General features: G+C 49.0%; 1 protein-coding gene across 6 annotated transcripts in view; it reads right to left on the bottom strand.

Annotated features, from left to right (window-relative positions):
* The window catches only part of LOC119178190 (ATP-binding cassette sub-family C member 4), a 2,441,444-nt gene that overhangs the window by 1,725,833 nt on the left and 697,470 nt on the right, over window positions 1–18,141 (bottom strand). For all 6 annotated transcript variants that reach the window (XM_075869787.1, XM_075871012.1, XM_075871549.1 and 3 more), the window contains one exon: window positions 5,979–6,104. In XM_075869787.1, coding sequence (XP_075725902.1) covers window positions 5,979–6,104 — 126 coding nt within the window. The remainder of the gene's footprint in view (window positions 1–5,978; window positions 6,105–18,141) is intronic.

Below are 18,141 nucleotides of genomic sequence, written 5' to 3'. Positions count from 1 at the left end.
AGGAGATACCATTATTTATTGTTGCTTTCTGGAGAGTCATTTCGTGTTTTTGCGTGTCTGAAAACGTCGTACGCTGTACCGGCGTGAACCAGGGTAGTGATTTAGATAACTCGAACTTGCAATACGAAGTAGGTCCTTAAGCATCCTAACTTGTCGCCACCATAAAAACAAGAATCATAAAAAGTACATCGCATGCGTAAAAAAAGCTGTGTATTTAACTCCAATATCGTGTGGTAGGGAGTACGTGAGACAAACGAAACAATCTGTGAATGTTCGTTTAAGGGAGCATGAGGTATCTCTTCAAGGAATCGCGTGACTTCATCTGCCGGAACATTGCAGGTCACGCGGTTGTCACTCTTTTTTGAAAGAACCACCATCATCTTCCAGCATCCTAACCAGCTAACAAGAGAAATCCCTGAGGCATATCATATAAAGATTAGGGGTAGCAAGTGCATTAGTGAACCATCCGTCACACTGCATGAAAAAGAAATAAATTATTTTGGCCAATCTTGTGTATTGCCATGAGTGCGACAACGCTACCTCGGTGCACCTTGTATTCTGTGCATGTTGTGATGTAGGCATCCAGTACCTTTATATATACTTTTCACCGCGTTTTTTCCAATAAACAACAGTTGTGAGTCAGCGCCATCTTTTTCTTTGCTCTTGTGCTCCTTCCCTGTACTGTATTTTTTCTGGTGTTGCGCTGTAAGTAAGTTCACGACAGCTCTTTATAACTTAGTTCTTGTGTAGACTTCATGCTCAACGTTATCTAAGACAGAACAAGACAATATTGTCGCAGAAATCACTCCTACACTCGGGGACAAATTTCTGTGGCAATAAAGCGAAGAATACGCGGGTGAAGCTACTGCTCCCGCACTCATCCGCCAAGTAGTACGCTTCGGCTTGTGTCTCGAATGATGGTCAGGTTCATGTAATGCCAATGCACACAATTTGATAGGCCTCCTTACACAGCCGTCTGTGTAATATATATATATATTGTCACGTCGCTCCAGGGGATGTCGACAAGGTCTATTGATGTCCGAGCAACAGGGCTCTAACCAAGCGCGTCGGTTGGGCTTGTCTTCTAGAGCGGGGGTTCACGCGCACTTCTTTCTTCTTCGTGGTGTGTGCCTTCACCTTGGCATACGACCCACTACTAGAAGCAGGTGGCAATATTCCTCCTCAACAAAAAAAAGAAAGAGCATCGTCCCGATGCTGTAAAGTTATTGAAAAAAAACCAAAACAAAGTAGGTTAAACAATGAAAAAGGGCACCAATAATCAAATGTTAGACGCAAACTCCATCGGGCCAGTCGTCCAGAGGGATCACGAATGTTTACCAACCAGCAGAGGGCATGGTGGTCCGTCACCACTTTAAATGGACGACCATAGAGGTACGGGCGAAACTTGGTGATCGCCCACACTACTGCGAGACACTCTTTTTCTGTGGTCGTGTAATTCACCTCGGTACGGGACAGTGAGCGGCTGGCATAGGCAATGACTCGTTCTTTGCCGTGTTGATGCTGGACGAGCACTGCGCCGAGGCCGATGTTACTGGCGTCAGTGCGCACCTCTGTGTCAGCATCATCGTCAAAATGCGCAAGAACAGGGGCTGACTGCATCCGCTGTCGTAGCTCGGCAAAAGCAGCCTGTTGTTCGGTAGCCCATACAAAGGGTGTGTCGTCGCGTGTAAGGCGAGTCAAGGGTTCCGCTATCTTCGAAAACCCTCTAATAAATCGTCGATAGTAGGCGCACAAGCCCAGAAAGCGTCGAACAGCCTTTTTGTCTGTAGGATGCGGAAACGCGGCTACAGCGGCAAGTTTGTCGGGGTCGGGTCGAACTCCTTTCGCGTTGACTACATGGCCAAGGAATTTGAGCTCTTCATAACCAAAGTGACACTTCTGCGGTTTGAGTGTAAGATCTGCTGATTGAATAGCCTGTAGCACACTCTTGAGGCGATGAAGATGTTGCTGGAAGGTTTCAGAAAAAACGACAACATCATCAAGGTATACGAGACAAGTTTGCCACTTCAGACCAGTAAGCACAGTATCCATCATTCGCTGGAAGGTTGCGGGTGCTGAGCACAAACCAAAAGGAAGGACTCGAAATTCATACAGGCCATCAGGGGTAACAAAGGCCGTTTTCTCGCGATCTCGCTCGTCAACCTCGATCTGCCAGTACCCGCTTTTTAAATCCAAAGAGGAAAAATAGTGGGCGCGGCGTAATCTGTCTAACGAGTCGTCAATGCGTGGCAGCGGGTACACGTCCTTTTTAGTCACGCTGTTCAGCTTCCGGTAATCGACGCAAAAACGTAGCGTTCCGTCTTTCTTCTTGACTAGGACGACCGGAGAGGACCACGCACTGTTGGAAGGCTCTATGATGCCGTCGTCAAGCATTTCTCGAACTTGAGTACGAATGGCTTCTCGTTCCTTCGCTGACACACGGTAAGGCTGTTGGTGTACTGGGCGAGCGTCGTCGTAAGTGATGATTCTGTGCCTAGTGATCGAAGTCTGGCGCACCTTAGAGGAAGCAGCGAAGCATGACTTGAATTCAAGCAAGAGTTTTCGCAGTGCTGTCTGGTTCTCTGGTGTGAGGTTAGAATTAATGTCGATATTGTTTAGAGACGTATCGGCGGCCTCCACTGCGTCCGACGAGAAGCAGATGGGAACGGTACTTAATTCATCTGCAAACGCTAACGAAGTGCCACAAAAAAGGTGTCGGTGTTCGTTGCTGAAATTTGTAACGAGCAGTTGAGATCGGCCATCACGTAGCTGTATGATACTCCTAGCCACACAAACACCTTGAGACAGCAAGTGTTCAAAATTACTTTCTGCAATCGCTTCACCATTTCGCAATCCACAGCATGTGACGTCGACAATAACACTAGCTCTTGGAGGAAGCGTTATACTTTCAGCAGAAACACGAAGAATGTCGGCACGTTGTTGGTCGTCCTGCTTGTCGATTGCTCGGTCGGCTGAGAAGGTGATGCGATTCTCTTGAAGGTCAATGACAGCTCCATACTCCTGCAGGAAGTCAACACCAAGAATAACGTCGCGTGAACATTCACGGAGCACAAGGAAACTTGCTACAAAAGTATAACCGCAGACCCGAACTCTGCTCGTGCAGGTTCCAAGCGGAGAGACGGTGTGGCCACCAGCCGTTCGAATCACAGAGCCATGCCAGGGTGTGATTACCTTCTTTAGTAGTCTGGTCATTTTCCCGCTTAGTATAGAATAGTCAGCCCCGGTATCAACTAAAGCACCTACTGCATAGCCGTCTATCAGCACCGGTATATCCAGAGAAAGCCGCACATATCGCTCAGTCGAATCCACACCCTTTACTGTTAGCGTCGATCGGAGGTCTTCAGCACGTCGACTGCCAGCGACCTCGCCTCCAAGGGTCGCTTGCGTTAGTTTTCCCGGCGGGGACTGGGGGACCGTGCGCCAGCATGGCGCTGTGGCGAAGATGAAAAGCGCCTCGGCGACGGTGAGCGCGGCTGCCGTCCAGAAGGCGGTGGCATGCGCTGTTGAGCCAGGTAGTCCTCAATGTCCCGGGGTCGCTGGCCATACCGAGGAGGCGCTGAATATACTGAAAAGCCGCGCAGCCCGAGGCGCCGGTATGGACACTGGCGGTACAAATGGTCCGCTTCACCGCAGTTGAAGCACAAAGGCCGGCGATCAGGAGTGCGCCAAACATCAGATTTCCGAGGCGAAGCACGTCTGTCGTCAAGGTAGTGCGCTGGTTGTTCCGCAAGATGCACAGGGTTGGCGTAAACGAGGGGTGGGGGCGCGCGTGTGTTCTCGTAGTACCGTAGAGGCTGCGCCGACTGAAGTGAAACTGTAGGAGGTGCCTGAACAAACAGCGGGGAAGAGGAAGCTGGGCGCTTCAAGGCTTCCGCATAAGTCGCACGGTGGTAGTCAGCCGGGGCCGGTGCGGCGTTATCCACACTCACAGGGTCACGCAGGGCATGATGCAGCTCGTCCTTGACGATACTTGCAATAGAACTCACCGTAGGTAGTGGTGGTGTGGCAGCCTTTTGCAGCTCCTCACGTACTATAGAGCGGATGAGGTCGCGCAGACACTCGGTGTTGTTCCCAAAAGTCGTGGGAACTTGAGCAGTGGACGTGCTCACTTGCCGGTCATACAGGGTGGATCGATGCTGAAGCATCTTTTCCATCGTGACGGCTTCAGACAAAAACTCGGCGACCGTGCTCGGAGGGCTCCGTACAAGGCCAGCGAAAAGCTGCTCCTTAACTCCCCGCATCAGGTGACGCAACTTCTTTTCCTCTGTCATACCTGGATCAGCCCGTCGGAACAGGCGCGTCATATCTTCCACATATGTCATGACAGTTTCGTTGGGCATCTGGATGCGGGCCTGGATCGCTCGCTCCGCTCGTTCGTGGCGATCAGCACTTCTGTAAGTGTCCAACAGCCGGCGGCGGAATTCGGGCCACGATGTCATCTGTTCCTCGTGATTTATGTACCAGGTACGTGCTCCATCCTCCAAATAGAAGTACACACGCCGTAGTTTCGCCGCGTCGTTCCAGTCGTTCAAAGCAGCCACGCGTTCGAAGTCGACCAACCAGTCCTCGACGTCTTCGAGCTCGGTGCCATGAAACGGTGTCGGAACCTGTGGACTTTCGAGGGTGTACCGAGTCACCGGGGGGTTTCCCGTTCCTGTTAAAGTGGTTTGAACGGACGTGCTCATCATACTGGTGTGAACTGTGGGGTCAGCTTCGGGTGGCAATCCCCTGATCCTGCGGCTTGTCCGATGAACGGGAGTTTGGACTCGCACTGGGCTTGTGGTGCTGCTTCCAGGAGGGGTCTGAAACATCCGTGAGGGGCTACCCAGCACCTCCACCAATTGTCACGTCGCTCCAGGGGATGTCGACAAGGTCTATTGATGTCCGAGCAACAGGGCTCTAACCAAGCGCGTCGGTTGGGCTTGTCTTCTAGAGCGGGGGTTCACGCGCACTTCTTTCTTCTTCGTGGTGTGTGCCTTCACCTTGGCATACGACCCACTACTAGAAGCAGGTGGCAATATATATATATATATATATATATATATATATATATATATATATATATATATATATATATATATATATATTGTATTCTTTTAATTCCTCCTAGCCCCGCCGCGGTGGTCTAGTGGCTAAGGTACTCGGCCTCTGACCCGCAGGTCGCGGGATCGAATCCCGGCTGTGGCGGCTGCATTTCCGATGGAGGTGGAAATGTTGTAGGCCCGTGTGCTCAGATTTGGGTGAAGTTAAAGAACCCCAGGTGGTCAAAATTCCCGGAGCCCTCCACTACGGCGTCTCTCATATACATATGGTGGTTTTGGGACGTTAAAACCCCACATATCAATTATTTTAATTCCTCCTCACTCCCATTCCTTGTGACCTACTGTTGAGATGTCGCACCCTGATGCAGACAGTTACGGGGCTCAGTTTTTCCTTTTTCCCCCTTATAACAACTTCTTTCACGGCAAACCGGTTCATTTTTCACTGATACAATCTTCACAGCAACCCTCCCCCCCTCCGCTCTCTCACACCTCCATATCCAATATTAACCTTTCTTTGGTAGGATGTAGGAGAGAGCAAGAAGCGCAGACACGCTAGCGCTAAAGAAATCACCTATGTTTTAGCCTTGGGGAAGATAAATCCGCTTGTCAGCTCGGCACAAGCACTGTTTACGGTTTTCTCCCCGCTTGGTCTGATAGACCAACAACGCTACAATGACAAATACTCGGTGAAGCGTTGGCAACAGGTATTGATCGAGCGATTCAAGATTGTGTAACGCACTATTATTGAACGTTCCTTCAGCGCCCATTTGATGTTTTAGAGGAAGTTTCAGTTGGCTATTGGTGGTCACTATTTGATGAAGTCTTGGTTACAAGAATTGTATACTTACCTGTGGTAGGTTCTGCTGACATTTCCTAATAAGATGTCTTTTGATGGTCACTAGAAAATGTACTCACCGGCGCATGTTGTTCACCAGCAGGGCGAAAGGCGTCTCCCATGTGTACATCTTGATGACACGCATGCCAGCAACGAATTCGTTGACCAACCGGATGCGCTCGTCCGTTAAAGCAGCCGTTTTTGCCCTGTGCGAAGAGGATGACATCAGACGATAATAGGCACCTGGAGATGTGTCAACTCTGCTATATTTCATGTAAAATTTGGCCCAGTGGCGCTTGCTTTGCTGTCGAGTTTCCTAAAAGAACCTACCACAATACTCCACACGATTATCAGTTTCACCAATAACTGCGCAGTAAAAAATCGTACATTTCGACTGGCTATTCAAGAGAGCAGTTTGTTCGTGAAGCGCATCATGCAACCGCTTTCGTATTGCTTCGTGTGACATTCGAGTGTGTGCACCGACCATAATATATTCAAGAAATGTCTACAGCCCAGATCACAAGTAATGCGCATTGACGCAGTGCGCCCAATGCTGCCCGATATTGCGCGCACAGCTTCCCTTAGAATTATCCGGAGCAGTGCAAACACATAGATAGCTGATCACCTTGTTTTACTACTTGGCGTAATGAAAAAAGAACTAGCTTTTGCAGATAATCGCCACTCACATGAGTGGTAGCGTCATACATAGTCTTCAGGGGTGTAATAGACCTGTATATGCATTAACATTTTGAGGTGTTATATCTCAAAAACACTTTGAGAGATGCCAAAGTGGGGGCGGGCGAAAATTTCAGGTATATAGAGTTCTTTCGCGAGCTGAAATAGGAACGCCCATGTCATAATTACAAGTGTTGCCTGCGCCGTTGTCACAGGTCTCGTTAATTAGGGAGGCGATCGCCGGGCTAATTCCAAGGGCCGAAGTATCGGCCCCCCGAACTGCACCACGAAATCGTTGACAATTTAGAAGTGGTCCTTTTTGGCGCGCCAGCGGACGCCGGCTGTGGCCCAAAGAACAAGTCAGAGCCGAGAGTTGATAAACAAAACAGAATTATATTCTCAATAATGGCAGATCGAAAACAATACACAAGTATGCACACTCCACAATAGTTGAGTACAATATGTCACCAATCAGACAACGTACTACACAGTACAATCAGCCATACTCGAAACAACGGACACAGACAACAATACACACTACAATGCTGTCGCATGCATTGAACAACCAAGAAACTTAAAGACTAAAGAGATAGAACACCTATTCAGTCCAAAGTTCTTGGAACAAAAGTCTGGATGATACTCTTCCGAGAATCACTCACTCAAAGTCCAGCGTTGTTGTCGTTCCACTGCCCCCGAAGTTTCTCTTCCAGGAAACCTCGCCGAAGTTTCTCTTCCAGGAAACCTCGCGTCTTCAATTGGCCACTCTTCAAGCTTCCACTTCTTCGCCGGAAACCTGTCGGCTTCACACACGCAGCTGCTGCCACGCGTCTTCGCTCGATCGCGGTAAACACACACACTCTTGCCTGTAGCTCGAGTCGTCACACCTCAGGTGGAAATCATCGTCTTTTCCTGCTTTGTCACTACGGACAAAACCTTCGCCGACTACACGGCGGAATCCCTACGCGCTCTGGCGCTAACTTCCGTCTTCTCCTGATCTCTCGTCTCGGTTGCTCGATTAAATACCTTCCGCGCGAGATTCCAGAAAGTTCTCATCATTTCGTCGGCGCGATGCGCAGCGAAGGCTGGGGAGAGGGCGAAACGGTTCGAAGACCGTCCGCGACGGATGACTCAACCCGGCATCACCACGCCCCTTTCCATCTAGAAATTTCCAGAGCTTGCTCGGCCGTCGATGTGGGGTGAGGAGGTTCATCGGCGAACCTACGCTTTCGAGAGGAGAGGCGCGCGCCTGGGGAGTCGTTGAATGTTTGTTTTCTTTTTTTATGGTTGACCTCACGGCGTCACTCTGGCGCTTCGTCGCGAGAATTTGTCGGCGCGCCCTTTTTGAGTGCTCGTTTTGTGACACTGCCCCCCACTTTAATAATGTTATCTCATAATATTCAAAACCACACAAACGAGCGCGAACAGTCACCACACACTTAAAGACCGTAACATAGTCCGTTGCTCATGGCACGTCACATTCACAGTAGATCACTCAATACAAATGTACATTGCAATTCAATCTCAGAACACATGAAATATAACCACAGGTGCATGAGTATTCCATCACATATTCCCGACAATAAAAATGTACAAATTTCTCTCATTACAACAATTACTATACTCACATTATTACTATACATCACATCAGCGTAACAAACATTTTGACTCACACGACATACAGTTGTGGTACAGGAAAACAATCACATTATCTTAACATATAGCACTGTCAAACACATTCCAAATCAACTTGGACAACTATCCGGTGCATTTCGAGCGGCGCTTGCGCCCTTTTTTGCGGTGCTCTCTCAATCTCTTCTTATTGTTGTTGCTCGTTTTGTTCTGGCGAGCCCCTCCCAACGACGGTATCTGAGGTGGCGTCTCAGCCATCGTTGTCACTTCCGACACTGCTAGCGGGTCATGACGCTCAACCGATCCTGTCCGGTTATTCACCCGCTTGTTCATGTCCCGACATTTGGCCTGGCTGGCCCCCGCAGGGGCGCCTGCGCCTTGGAGGCGTTTGGTGTGTAGCGACACCACGGACCCGAGCTAACGGGGGAGTTTTGACTCCCTCCCACGCCTAGCCGTGCGTGGCTTTGTCGTGTCCGGGGAAAAGGGGATCCTGGGAATTGAGCCGACGCTGGGTGATTGCACCTTTAAGGCCCCCCGGCAGAGGCAACACACCCCTTTGGCCCCGGCTTCACGTAGACGGCACCCCTGGGCTGACCCACCCAGGGGAAATCGGCAGTTGCCTTTTCCTATCTCCCTCTCCCTACATCTTCGTCTTTATCTCTTACTATTTATCTGTCCTGTCTTCTACTCTCTTCCGTTTGCTTCCAAACTTCCTGGCGGCTAGGGTTAACCCTGTGCAAATAGCCAACCTTGGTCTAGGCGCATTGGGTTATAGTTGCGTTGTACGGCTGGCGTCTGCAGGTTTTAGCATCCACAAACTTGTAGCGTCCCCTCGTTGGGCTCCGTGGTGGGTGGCCGCCAACGCTTCTGAAGAAAATTAAACTGGCATGCATAGAGCATTTCCCTTATTAAATGATCGTACCGCCTTAAAGCGTGTACGCACCGAAGACTTAGGCTTTTTCAACCGATCAAGTGAAAACTTCCCTCATTTTCATGTTATACATAGTGAGATAAGCAGCAAGCAAGCTAGAACCGTATCACGCTTTGTAGTAGCCAGATGTCTCACAGAAACTCTTGGAGCCGGTACAAAGTTACCAAAATGGCCAGCGGAGACCTCCTCCTTGAAGTTCGAGAAAAAGAACAGTTTGAAAAGCTACAGAGTCTATCAACTTTTGGTGACACTCCCATCACTGTAACGCCACACAGATCGATGAACACAACCCGTGGAGTAGTTTCTGATGCTGATTTGCTCGGCTTGACTGAAGAGGAACTTCTGGAGGGGTGGAAGAGTCAGAATGTGACCAATGTACAAAGGATCACCATTAGAAGAGACAACAAGGTAACACCAACGAAACACCTGATACTCACGTTCGCTTCCAGTAATCTGCCAGAAAGTATTCAAACAGGGTACACAAAGACGTCGATCAGACCATACATACCTAACCCACGTCGTTGTTTCAAATGCCAGAAGTATGGCCACGGCTCACAAAGCTGTCGTGGTCACCAAAATTGTGCACAATGTGCAGTGTCAGGCCATAACTCTGGCAATTGCGAAGAACCATCACACTGTGTGAACTGTGGTGGAAATCATGCCGCATACTCACGGTCTTGCTCATTTTGGAAAAAAGAAAAAGAAATTATCACATTGAAAATTAAAGAAAACATCACATTCAAGGAAGCAAGACGAAGAGTGTCGCCATTTTATGGCGCTACATATCCTGATGCGGCGCGTCAGGGGGCAACGCCGCACCAGCCCTCGTCACTCCTTCGGCCAGCGCAGAGCGAGCCGACGGTTGTGGCACCTGCCCCCAAGGCGGCAGTAGTTCAGTCTACTCCGCCGCCTAGCGAATTGAGGCCGGAGACTCCAGGGTCCTCTGGTCTCAAGGCCTCCCCTCACCAGGCGAGGCCTAAAATCCGAACCACCAGCTCGCATGTGCGGGCAACCAGTGCCTCTGGGGAGGCAATGGATACAACGGTACCCTTGGTACCAAAAGAGCGGCGCGCCTCCTTGGAGCGCGTTAAGAAAAATAAAAAACCAATAACGGGGCCGGATGACCGTCCTGCCACCTGAATTAACGAGCTCACTCCAACACAGGATACTCTCTGTACACACAGCAGTATCTCTCTTGTTTAAATATGCAGACAGAAATATTACAGTGGAACATCCGAGGCCTTCTTCGAAACCTCGATGACTTACAAGAACTCCTCCATGAACACAATCCAAGAGTGCTGTGTGTACAGGAGACACACTTAAAACGAACTAACACAAACTTTTTACGTAACTACATAACCTTCCCAAAGGATAGAGATGATGCCATGCTACCATCCGGTGGTGTAGCGGTAATAGTAAGTCAAGGTATAGCATGCACACAATTACCCCTTCAAACTTCCCTCGAGGCGGTGGCTGTCCGAGCAGTTATTCTAAACAAACTTGTCACTGTTTGCTCTTTGTACATACCACCGCACCACCGTCTCGAAAAACTTCAATTCCAGTCTTTAATCGACGAACTACCTGAACCTTATCTGGTCCTTGGGGACCTGAACGCACATAATGGTCTGTGTGGTGACTCTCGCTGTGATGCCCGAGGTCGTCTCATTGAACAATTCCTCATTTCATCGGGTGCTTGTCTGTTGAATAGGAAAGAGGCAACATACTATAACCTTGCCAACAAAACTTACTCTTCCATAGACCTCAGTATCGCATCTCCTTCACTTGTACCATTACTTCAGTGGAAAGTCATAAATAATCCATACGGAAGTGACCATTTCCCTTTAGTTTTGAGTACACCAATAATAAATGAATGTCCTCCACATGTTCCCAAATGGCTGGTAAACAAAGCCAACTGGGAATGATTTCAAAAGCTTACTCACCTAAATTGGACTGAGATATGCGGGTTAGGCATAGATGAAGCTGTGCAGTACCTCACGGCTTTTCTTACTGACGCAGCAACCAAGTGCATTCCACAAACATCTGGACTGCCCGGCAAACGACACGTTCTGTGGCGGAACACTGAGTGCCAGAATGCGCGAAAGGAACAGAACAGGGCATGGAGGTCGCTGCGGAACTCGCCGACAGCGGAAAACCTTGAGAGCTTTAGGAAAATAAAATCTCGAGGCAAGAGAACGCGTCGGCAGGCCAGAAAAGAAAGCTGGCACAAGTTTTTATCAAGGATAAATTCATATACACAAGAGGCTAAAGTCTGGAACATGGTTCGTAGGGTAGCAGGAAAACAAGTACACTCACTCCCACTCGTAAACACACAGGGTGATAGCCTGGAAGATCAAGCGAACTTCCTCGGTGCACACTACGAGCAGGTGTCTAGCTCGTCACACTACACTGAAGCTTTCCAAAGACACAAAGCAAAGATAGAAAAGCAGAAACTAGAATCCAAGTGGACAAATTACGAGGAATACAACCAACCTTTCAACTTAGCTGAGCTACAAACATCACTAAACTCTTGCAATAATTCCGCTCCAGGCTACGACAGTGTCACATATGAAATGTTGAAAAACTTGCCGCTCGAAACGCGAAAAACTTTACTCTCTCTATACAATGCTATCTGGCTTTCAGGCACCATCCCTGCTTCCTGGAAAGAGGCTATTGTTATACCTATTTTGAAACAGGGCAAGGACCCTTCCTCAGTTTCAAGTTATAGGCCCATTGCACTAACCAGCTGCGTTTGTAAACTTTTTGAAAAAATGATAAACCGCCGACTTTTACATTTCCTTGAAACACACAATTTGCTCGACCAATTTCAGTGTGGGTTTCGGGAGGGTAGATCCACCACCGACCATCTGGTGCGTATCGAGGCACAGATCCGAGACGCTTTTGTCCACAAACAATACTTCCTCACAGTGTTTCTCGATATCGAGAAGGCTTACGACACAACATGGCGTTTTGGGATATTAAGAGACTTGTCTTACCTGGGTGTGCGCGGTAGAATGCTTTCCATAATCGAGAGTTACTTGTCCAATCGGATTCCGTGTCCGTGTGGGCAGTGTTCTCTCACAAACATTTGTCCAAGAAACAGGCGTGCCACAAGGTGGTGTGCTTAAATGCACACTTTTTATTATCAAAATGAATTCCTTGCACTTGTCAATCCCCCGCAATATGTTCTATTGTACATATGTCGACGACGTTCAGCTTGGCTTCAAGTCATGCTACCTAGCAATGTGTGAGCGACAGGTTCAGTTAGGTTTAAACAAGGTCTCCAAATGGGCAGAGGAAAACGGATTCCGGCTGAACCAAGGAAAAAGCACGTGTGTCTTGTTCTCCCGAAAGAGAGGCATGCACTCAGAACCCGACATTGAACTGAACGGCCAACGTCTGTCTGTGAATGCGGAGCATAAATTCCTAGGCTTAATCTTGGACAACAAGTTGACCTTCGTACCACACATAAAGTATTTAAAAACAAAATGTTTAAAAGCCATGAATGTTATAAAAGTGTTGTCACGTACTACGTGGGGTAGTGATAGGCAATGCCTCGTGAACCTCTATAGAAGCCTTATTCGTACCCGCTTAGATTATGGGGCTGTTGTCTATCAGTCTGCCACTCAAAGTGCCTTGAAAATGCTGGACCCCGTGCACCATTTGGGCATCCGCCTTTCTACGGGTGCTTTTCGCACCAGCCCCGTAGAAAGCCTTTACGTTGAGACAAATGAGTGGTCGCTTCATCTGCAAAGAACCTACATGTCCTTTGTATATTTCTTTAAGGTGAAAGCAGACAAGAGGTTGCCCCGCCGCGGTGGTCTAGTGGCTAAGGTACTCGGCTGCTGACCCGCAGGTCGCGGGTTCAAATCCCGGCTGCGGCGGCTGCATTTCCGATGGAGGCGGAAATGTCGAGGCCCGTGTGCTCAGCTTTGGGTGCACGTTAAAGAACCCCAGGTGGTCAAAATTTCCGGAGCCCTCCACTACGGCGTCTCTCATAATCATATGGTGGTTTTGGGACGTTAAACCCCACAAATCAATCAATCAAGTAGACAAGAGGCACCCCTCATACTCTACTATAATGACTTGGCGAGCTCCATTCTTTTTCAAAACAGGCCTTCAATGAGGCAGCCCTTCTCAGTTCGCCTGAAGGGTCTAGCTGAGGATACCGGAGTGTCACTCGAACACAGTTTAATGGCTCCTGTAGCATACCCGCCACCGTGGCAGTGGCAGACTATAGACTGCGATGTGTCTTTCCTAGAGGTTACAAAACATGCACCTATTGCCCATATCCGAACATACTTTCTGGAACTTCAACACAAATACACACGTCCTAAGTTCTTCACAGATGCCTCCAAGACTAACTCCTCTGTGTCCTACGCTGCTGTCGGCCCATCCTTTTCGGATGCTGGCCCTCTACATCCACGCACAAGTATCTTCACAGCGGAAGCTTACGCGATACTGGTGGCAGCTAAACACAACAAACAATTACAAATACAAAAAGCAGTAATTTATACAGACTCCCTCAGTGTGGTAACGGCTCTGCACAGTCCTAAAAAACAAAACAACCCAGTCCTTGTCTCACTTTACTCCATTTTGTGCACACTCTACACACACAAACAACATGTTGTAGTGTGCTGGGTGCCAGGGCACCGTGAGATCCAAGGCAACGTGAGGGCGGATCAGCTCGCTGCATCCGTCCATGAGAGCACCGCCATTACATCTATATCAATCCCGGCCCTTGATCTTAAGCCGTCTCTCAAACGAAACCTCAGGGACTACTGGCAGAGCAAGTGGGATACACACACACAAAACAAACTACACGTTATCAAGCCACACCTTGGCCATTGGCCACCAGTATCAAAATCACGTCTAACAGAGGTAACACTAACAAGACTCAGGATAGAACACACATACACGACACACACACATCTTTTATCCGGTGGTGATCCACCATTGTGTGATAAATGTGGTGAGACATTACAGTTCTTCACGTTTTAATAATGTAAAAATTTAGACACTCTAAGAAGACAACACTTCCCACTATCCTACCGACAACATATACCTTTACACCCTGCAATGTTCGTCGGTAGGGAACCGCTTTTTAGTCACAAATCATTATTAGCCTTTTTAAAGGAAGTTCATAATTTTCACATCATATACCCGGGCATACCGTAGCACGACCTCTCTAGAGTGGTTTTTTGCTGCGGTGGCTACACAGGAAATCACTGGCCTCGCGGCCCTAGGACGCAAGGGTATGAACGAGTGAGGCACTTGTGCTAATGCCATACATATCCACCATCGTCTTATTATCACCAACTTTGGTCATCATTCACACCACACACATCTTTCACGGCATGGTCATCATTTTATTACTTGTATGTTCTCACCCGCCTTATCGCGAGGAATTTTATGGCCCTTATACAGCCGCTTATCACAATCATTGTCCATATTTTTAGTAAGATGAAATGGCGCTATTTGGCCAACAAATGGCTCTTGCGCCAAAAACACCATATATCATCATCAGCCTGGCTGGCCGACTCCGTCATCTTTACATTGTTGGTCAGTTGAGGTCGAGCCGAAGTAAGCCCAGCTACCCAGCACGGGAACTCATTCTATACGATGATGTTCTCATTCACTGTCTCTTGCGCCCAGGCTTCACCTTGGGCTCGAGTGAAATCCTTCACGGGATTGTTCTCCGCTGTATCTCGCGGTCCCTGTGTCGGCGGGGGCTCCATCTTCGGGTCTTCCCCCAAACATTCTGGATCATTCGGCCCTTGCGCCCCGTCGATTTGTCCGATGACGAGGTCGTACAGGGGGGTCGTCATGCATAGAGCCGTGACCTTCCCCCTGAAGTACGGGGTTTCAACCTCAATCTCTGCTTCGCGAAGCATCTGAACCGTACTGTCAATTAGGCAAACCGGTTTCGTTCTGCATGTCAACTCACTTTTCCGTACCAAATTTCTCCGCGCGATAACCGTGGAGCTACCGGCGTCTCTTAACACCGTAATCTTCTTGCCCGCAACTTTTCCAGGCAGCGTTGGCATTCCCTTCGTGACACCGGTTGGCTGTTTTGTCATTACAGCACCCACAATAGGAATTTTCTCCCCATTTTCAACTCTACGAATCCATCGGTGACGGCATTATCGTCGGATTTCGGTGCTGCTAGCAAACAGGATACCTGGTGAGTTTGACTCGCTCCGTAACGACATGCGTCTGCTTTGTGCCCAGTCTGACCACACTTGAAACATTTTAATACTGTAGGGCTCGTAAAGATCGTTCGACAGTTTTTCGCGCGATGACCCACTCGGTTACAAGAAAACATCGCGGAATACTCTCCAGTGCACGCTTTTTTTCTTCGGGAGCCGATTTCTTCGAATCTTCGGGACACTCCTTCTTGACCTTGGCCAAATTAGTGCCACCTTGCGCTTCCAAGAATTGATCAGCTAACTCAAGCATGTCTTCAAGTGACTTAGCTCTCCTCTCTTTCAAGTACAGCGACAGGCTTGGGTGGCAACTAGTAAGAAATTGTTCTCTAATTAGGAGCTCTCTAAGCTCATCGCACTCCTGTGCTGTCCCTGGAAGTTCTATCCATCTGCCGAAATAAAGGCAAAGTCAGGCGGCATACTGCGTAGCCGTCTCACCATCAGCTGGCTTTCCTGTCCGAAATCTGTCCCGGACTCCTTCCACAGTAAATCTGAATCGCTTCAGCAAAGCAGCTTTCACCTTTGCATAGTTGGCTGCATCGGTCGGCGTCAGCTTGCCGTACACACTGAGCGCTTCACCACTCAAGCAGGTACTCAAAGCAGTTGCCCATTGATGTTGCGGCCAATTCTGGCTGCTTGCAATCGTCTCAAATCGGTGAAGATACGCGTCAAGGTCGTCCTTCCTTTCATCAAACGCTACGAGCAGCTTGCTTGGGTTCAAGCGGAAGCCATGATCTTCCCGTTCGCTGCTTTCAACTCTAGCTTGGACGGGAGTTTCACTTCGCTGTTGCAAACGGAGCCGCTCGAGTTCTATCTCGTCCTGTCGCGGACGCCAGATTAATTGTCACAGATCCCGTTAATTAGGGAGGCGATCGCCGGGCTAATTCAAAGGACCGAAGTATCGGCCTCCGAACCGCACCACGAAAGCGTGGACAATTTAGAAGTGGTCCTTTTTGGCGCGCCAGTGGACGCCGGCTGTGGCACAAAGAACAAATCAGAGCCGAGAGTTGATAAACAAAACAAAATTATATTCTCAATAATGGCAGATCGAAAACAATACACAAGTATGCACACTCCGCAATAGTTGAGTACAATATGTCGCCAATCAGACAACGTACTACACAGTACAATCAGCCACACTGGAAACAATGGACACAGACAACAATACACACTACAATGCTGTCGCATGCATTGAACAACCAAGACACTTAAAGTCTAAAGAGATAGAAAACCTATTCAGTCCAAAGTTCTTGGAACGAAAGTCTGGATGATACTCTTCCGAGAATCACTCACTCAAAGTCCAGCGTTGTTGTCGTTCCGCTGCCCCCGAAGTTTCTCTTCCAGGAAACCTCGCCCAAGTTTCTCTTCCAGAAAACCTCGCGTCTTCAATTGGCCACTCTTCAAGCTTCCACTTTTTCGCCGGAAACCTGTCGGCTTCACACACGCAGCTGCTGCCACGCGTCTTCGCTTGATTGCGGTAAACACACACACTCTTGCCGAGTCGTCACACCTCAGGTGGAAATCATCGTCTTCTCCTGCTTTGTTTCTACGGACAAAACCTTCGCCGACTACACGTCGGAATCCCTACGCGCTCTGGCGCTAACTTCCGTCTTCTCCTGATCTCTCGTCTCGGTTGCTCGATTAAATACCTTCCGTGCGAGATTCCAGAAAGTTCTCATCATTTCGTCGGCGCGATGCGCAGCGAAGGCTGGGGAGAGGGCGAGACGGTTCGAAGGCCGTCCGCGTCGGATGACTCAACCCGGCATCACCACGCCCCTTTCCATCTAGAAATTTCCAGAGCTTGCTCGGCCGCCGATGTGGGGTGAGGAGGTTCGTCGGCGAACCTACGCTTCCGAGAGGAGAGGCGTGCGCCCGGGGAGTCGTTGGATGTTTGTTTTCTTTTTTTATGGTTGACCTCGCGACGTCACTCTGGTGCTTCGTCGCGAGAATTTGTCGGCGCACCCTTTTTGAGCGCTCGTTTTGTGACAGCCGTGCAAAAGGTCACCAGTTGCACACTGCTGACGCCGGTGTGCTTTTACGTGGTACACGGGCACAGTGACCGCTTGACACGGCTGATCATGTGCAGTGCCTGATGACATTCGTCAAAATATTGCCACCATGCCTGTCGTAGTCCATGCATTTAGTCTATGGCGTTATTCCATGCTTGACTCCTTGTCAGCCCTCTCTTCCTCGTCGGATTTTCCCGGTACATGGCCCCCGATACATATTCAGTAAGGTAAACGATTCCCCAAGTCATGACGAAAATCTTTGTTTGTCCTTGTAAATATAATAATGAGCAATCCGTGAGTTTCTATTCTGGATTGTACGCACATAGGGTACCACGCATGCCTAAAGTGCCCAGCCGGCTGTCCCAACTGCCGTTTTCTGCACAAATATGCAGACTGACGCCTTAATGATACCCGGCGTAGTCATAACGCATACTAAGACTCTGGTAGATGTTTTAGACTCCACCCAAAAGTTTTTGAAGAAACCCGACGTTTCGAAACCGACTTGGTTCCTTCCTCAGATGTGACTGCAGGACTACGTAGCAGCGGTGTCTTCAAAGCACTCACGGGTGGATAATGACCCCCCCTCTCTCACTCTCGTTATGCTGTGGAGTGCAGTACATGTGTATAGTCTGGGGGAAGGGCTCCTAGAGAGCGGTTGATGTTATGGGCTGTCCTATGCATGTGCCACGACTCGAGTAGTAATCTTTTTCTCCAGTTTGGCTCGCTTTCAATGATGGCCGTTGCTTATAAATTTATCCGGTGAACCAATGTCTTAGCATGTTCGGCGACTGCGCTG

This window comes from Rhipicephalus microplus, chromosome 1 (assembly GCF_043290135.1).
Source record: "Rhipicephalus microplus isolate Deutch F79 chromosome 1, USDA_Rmic, whole genome shotgun sequence".
Lineage (NCBI taxonomy): Eukaryota > Metazoa > Arthropoda > Arachnida > Ixodida > Ixodidae > Rhipicephalus > Rhipicephalus microplus.
The sequence above is the reverse complement of the archived record's forward strand: the minus strand, read 5'-3'. Positions and strand labels throughout refer to the sequence as shown.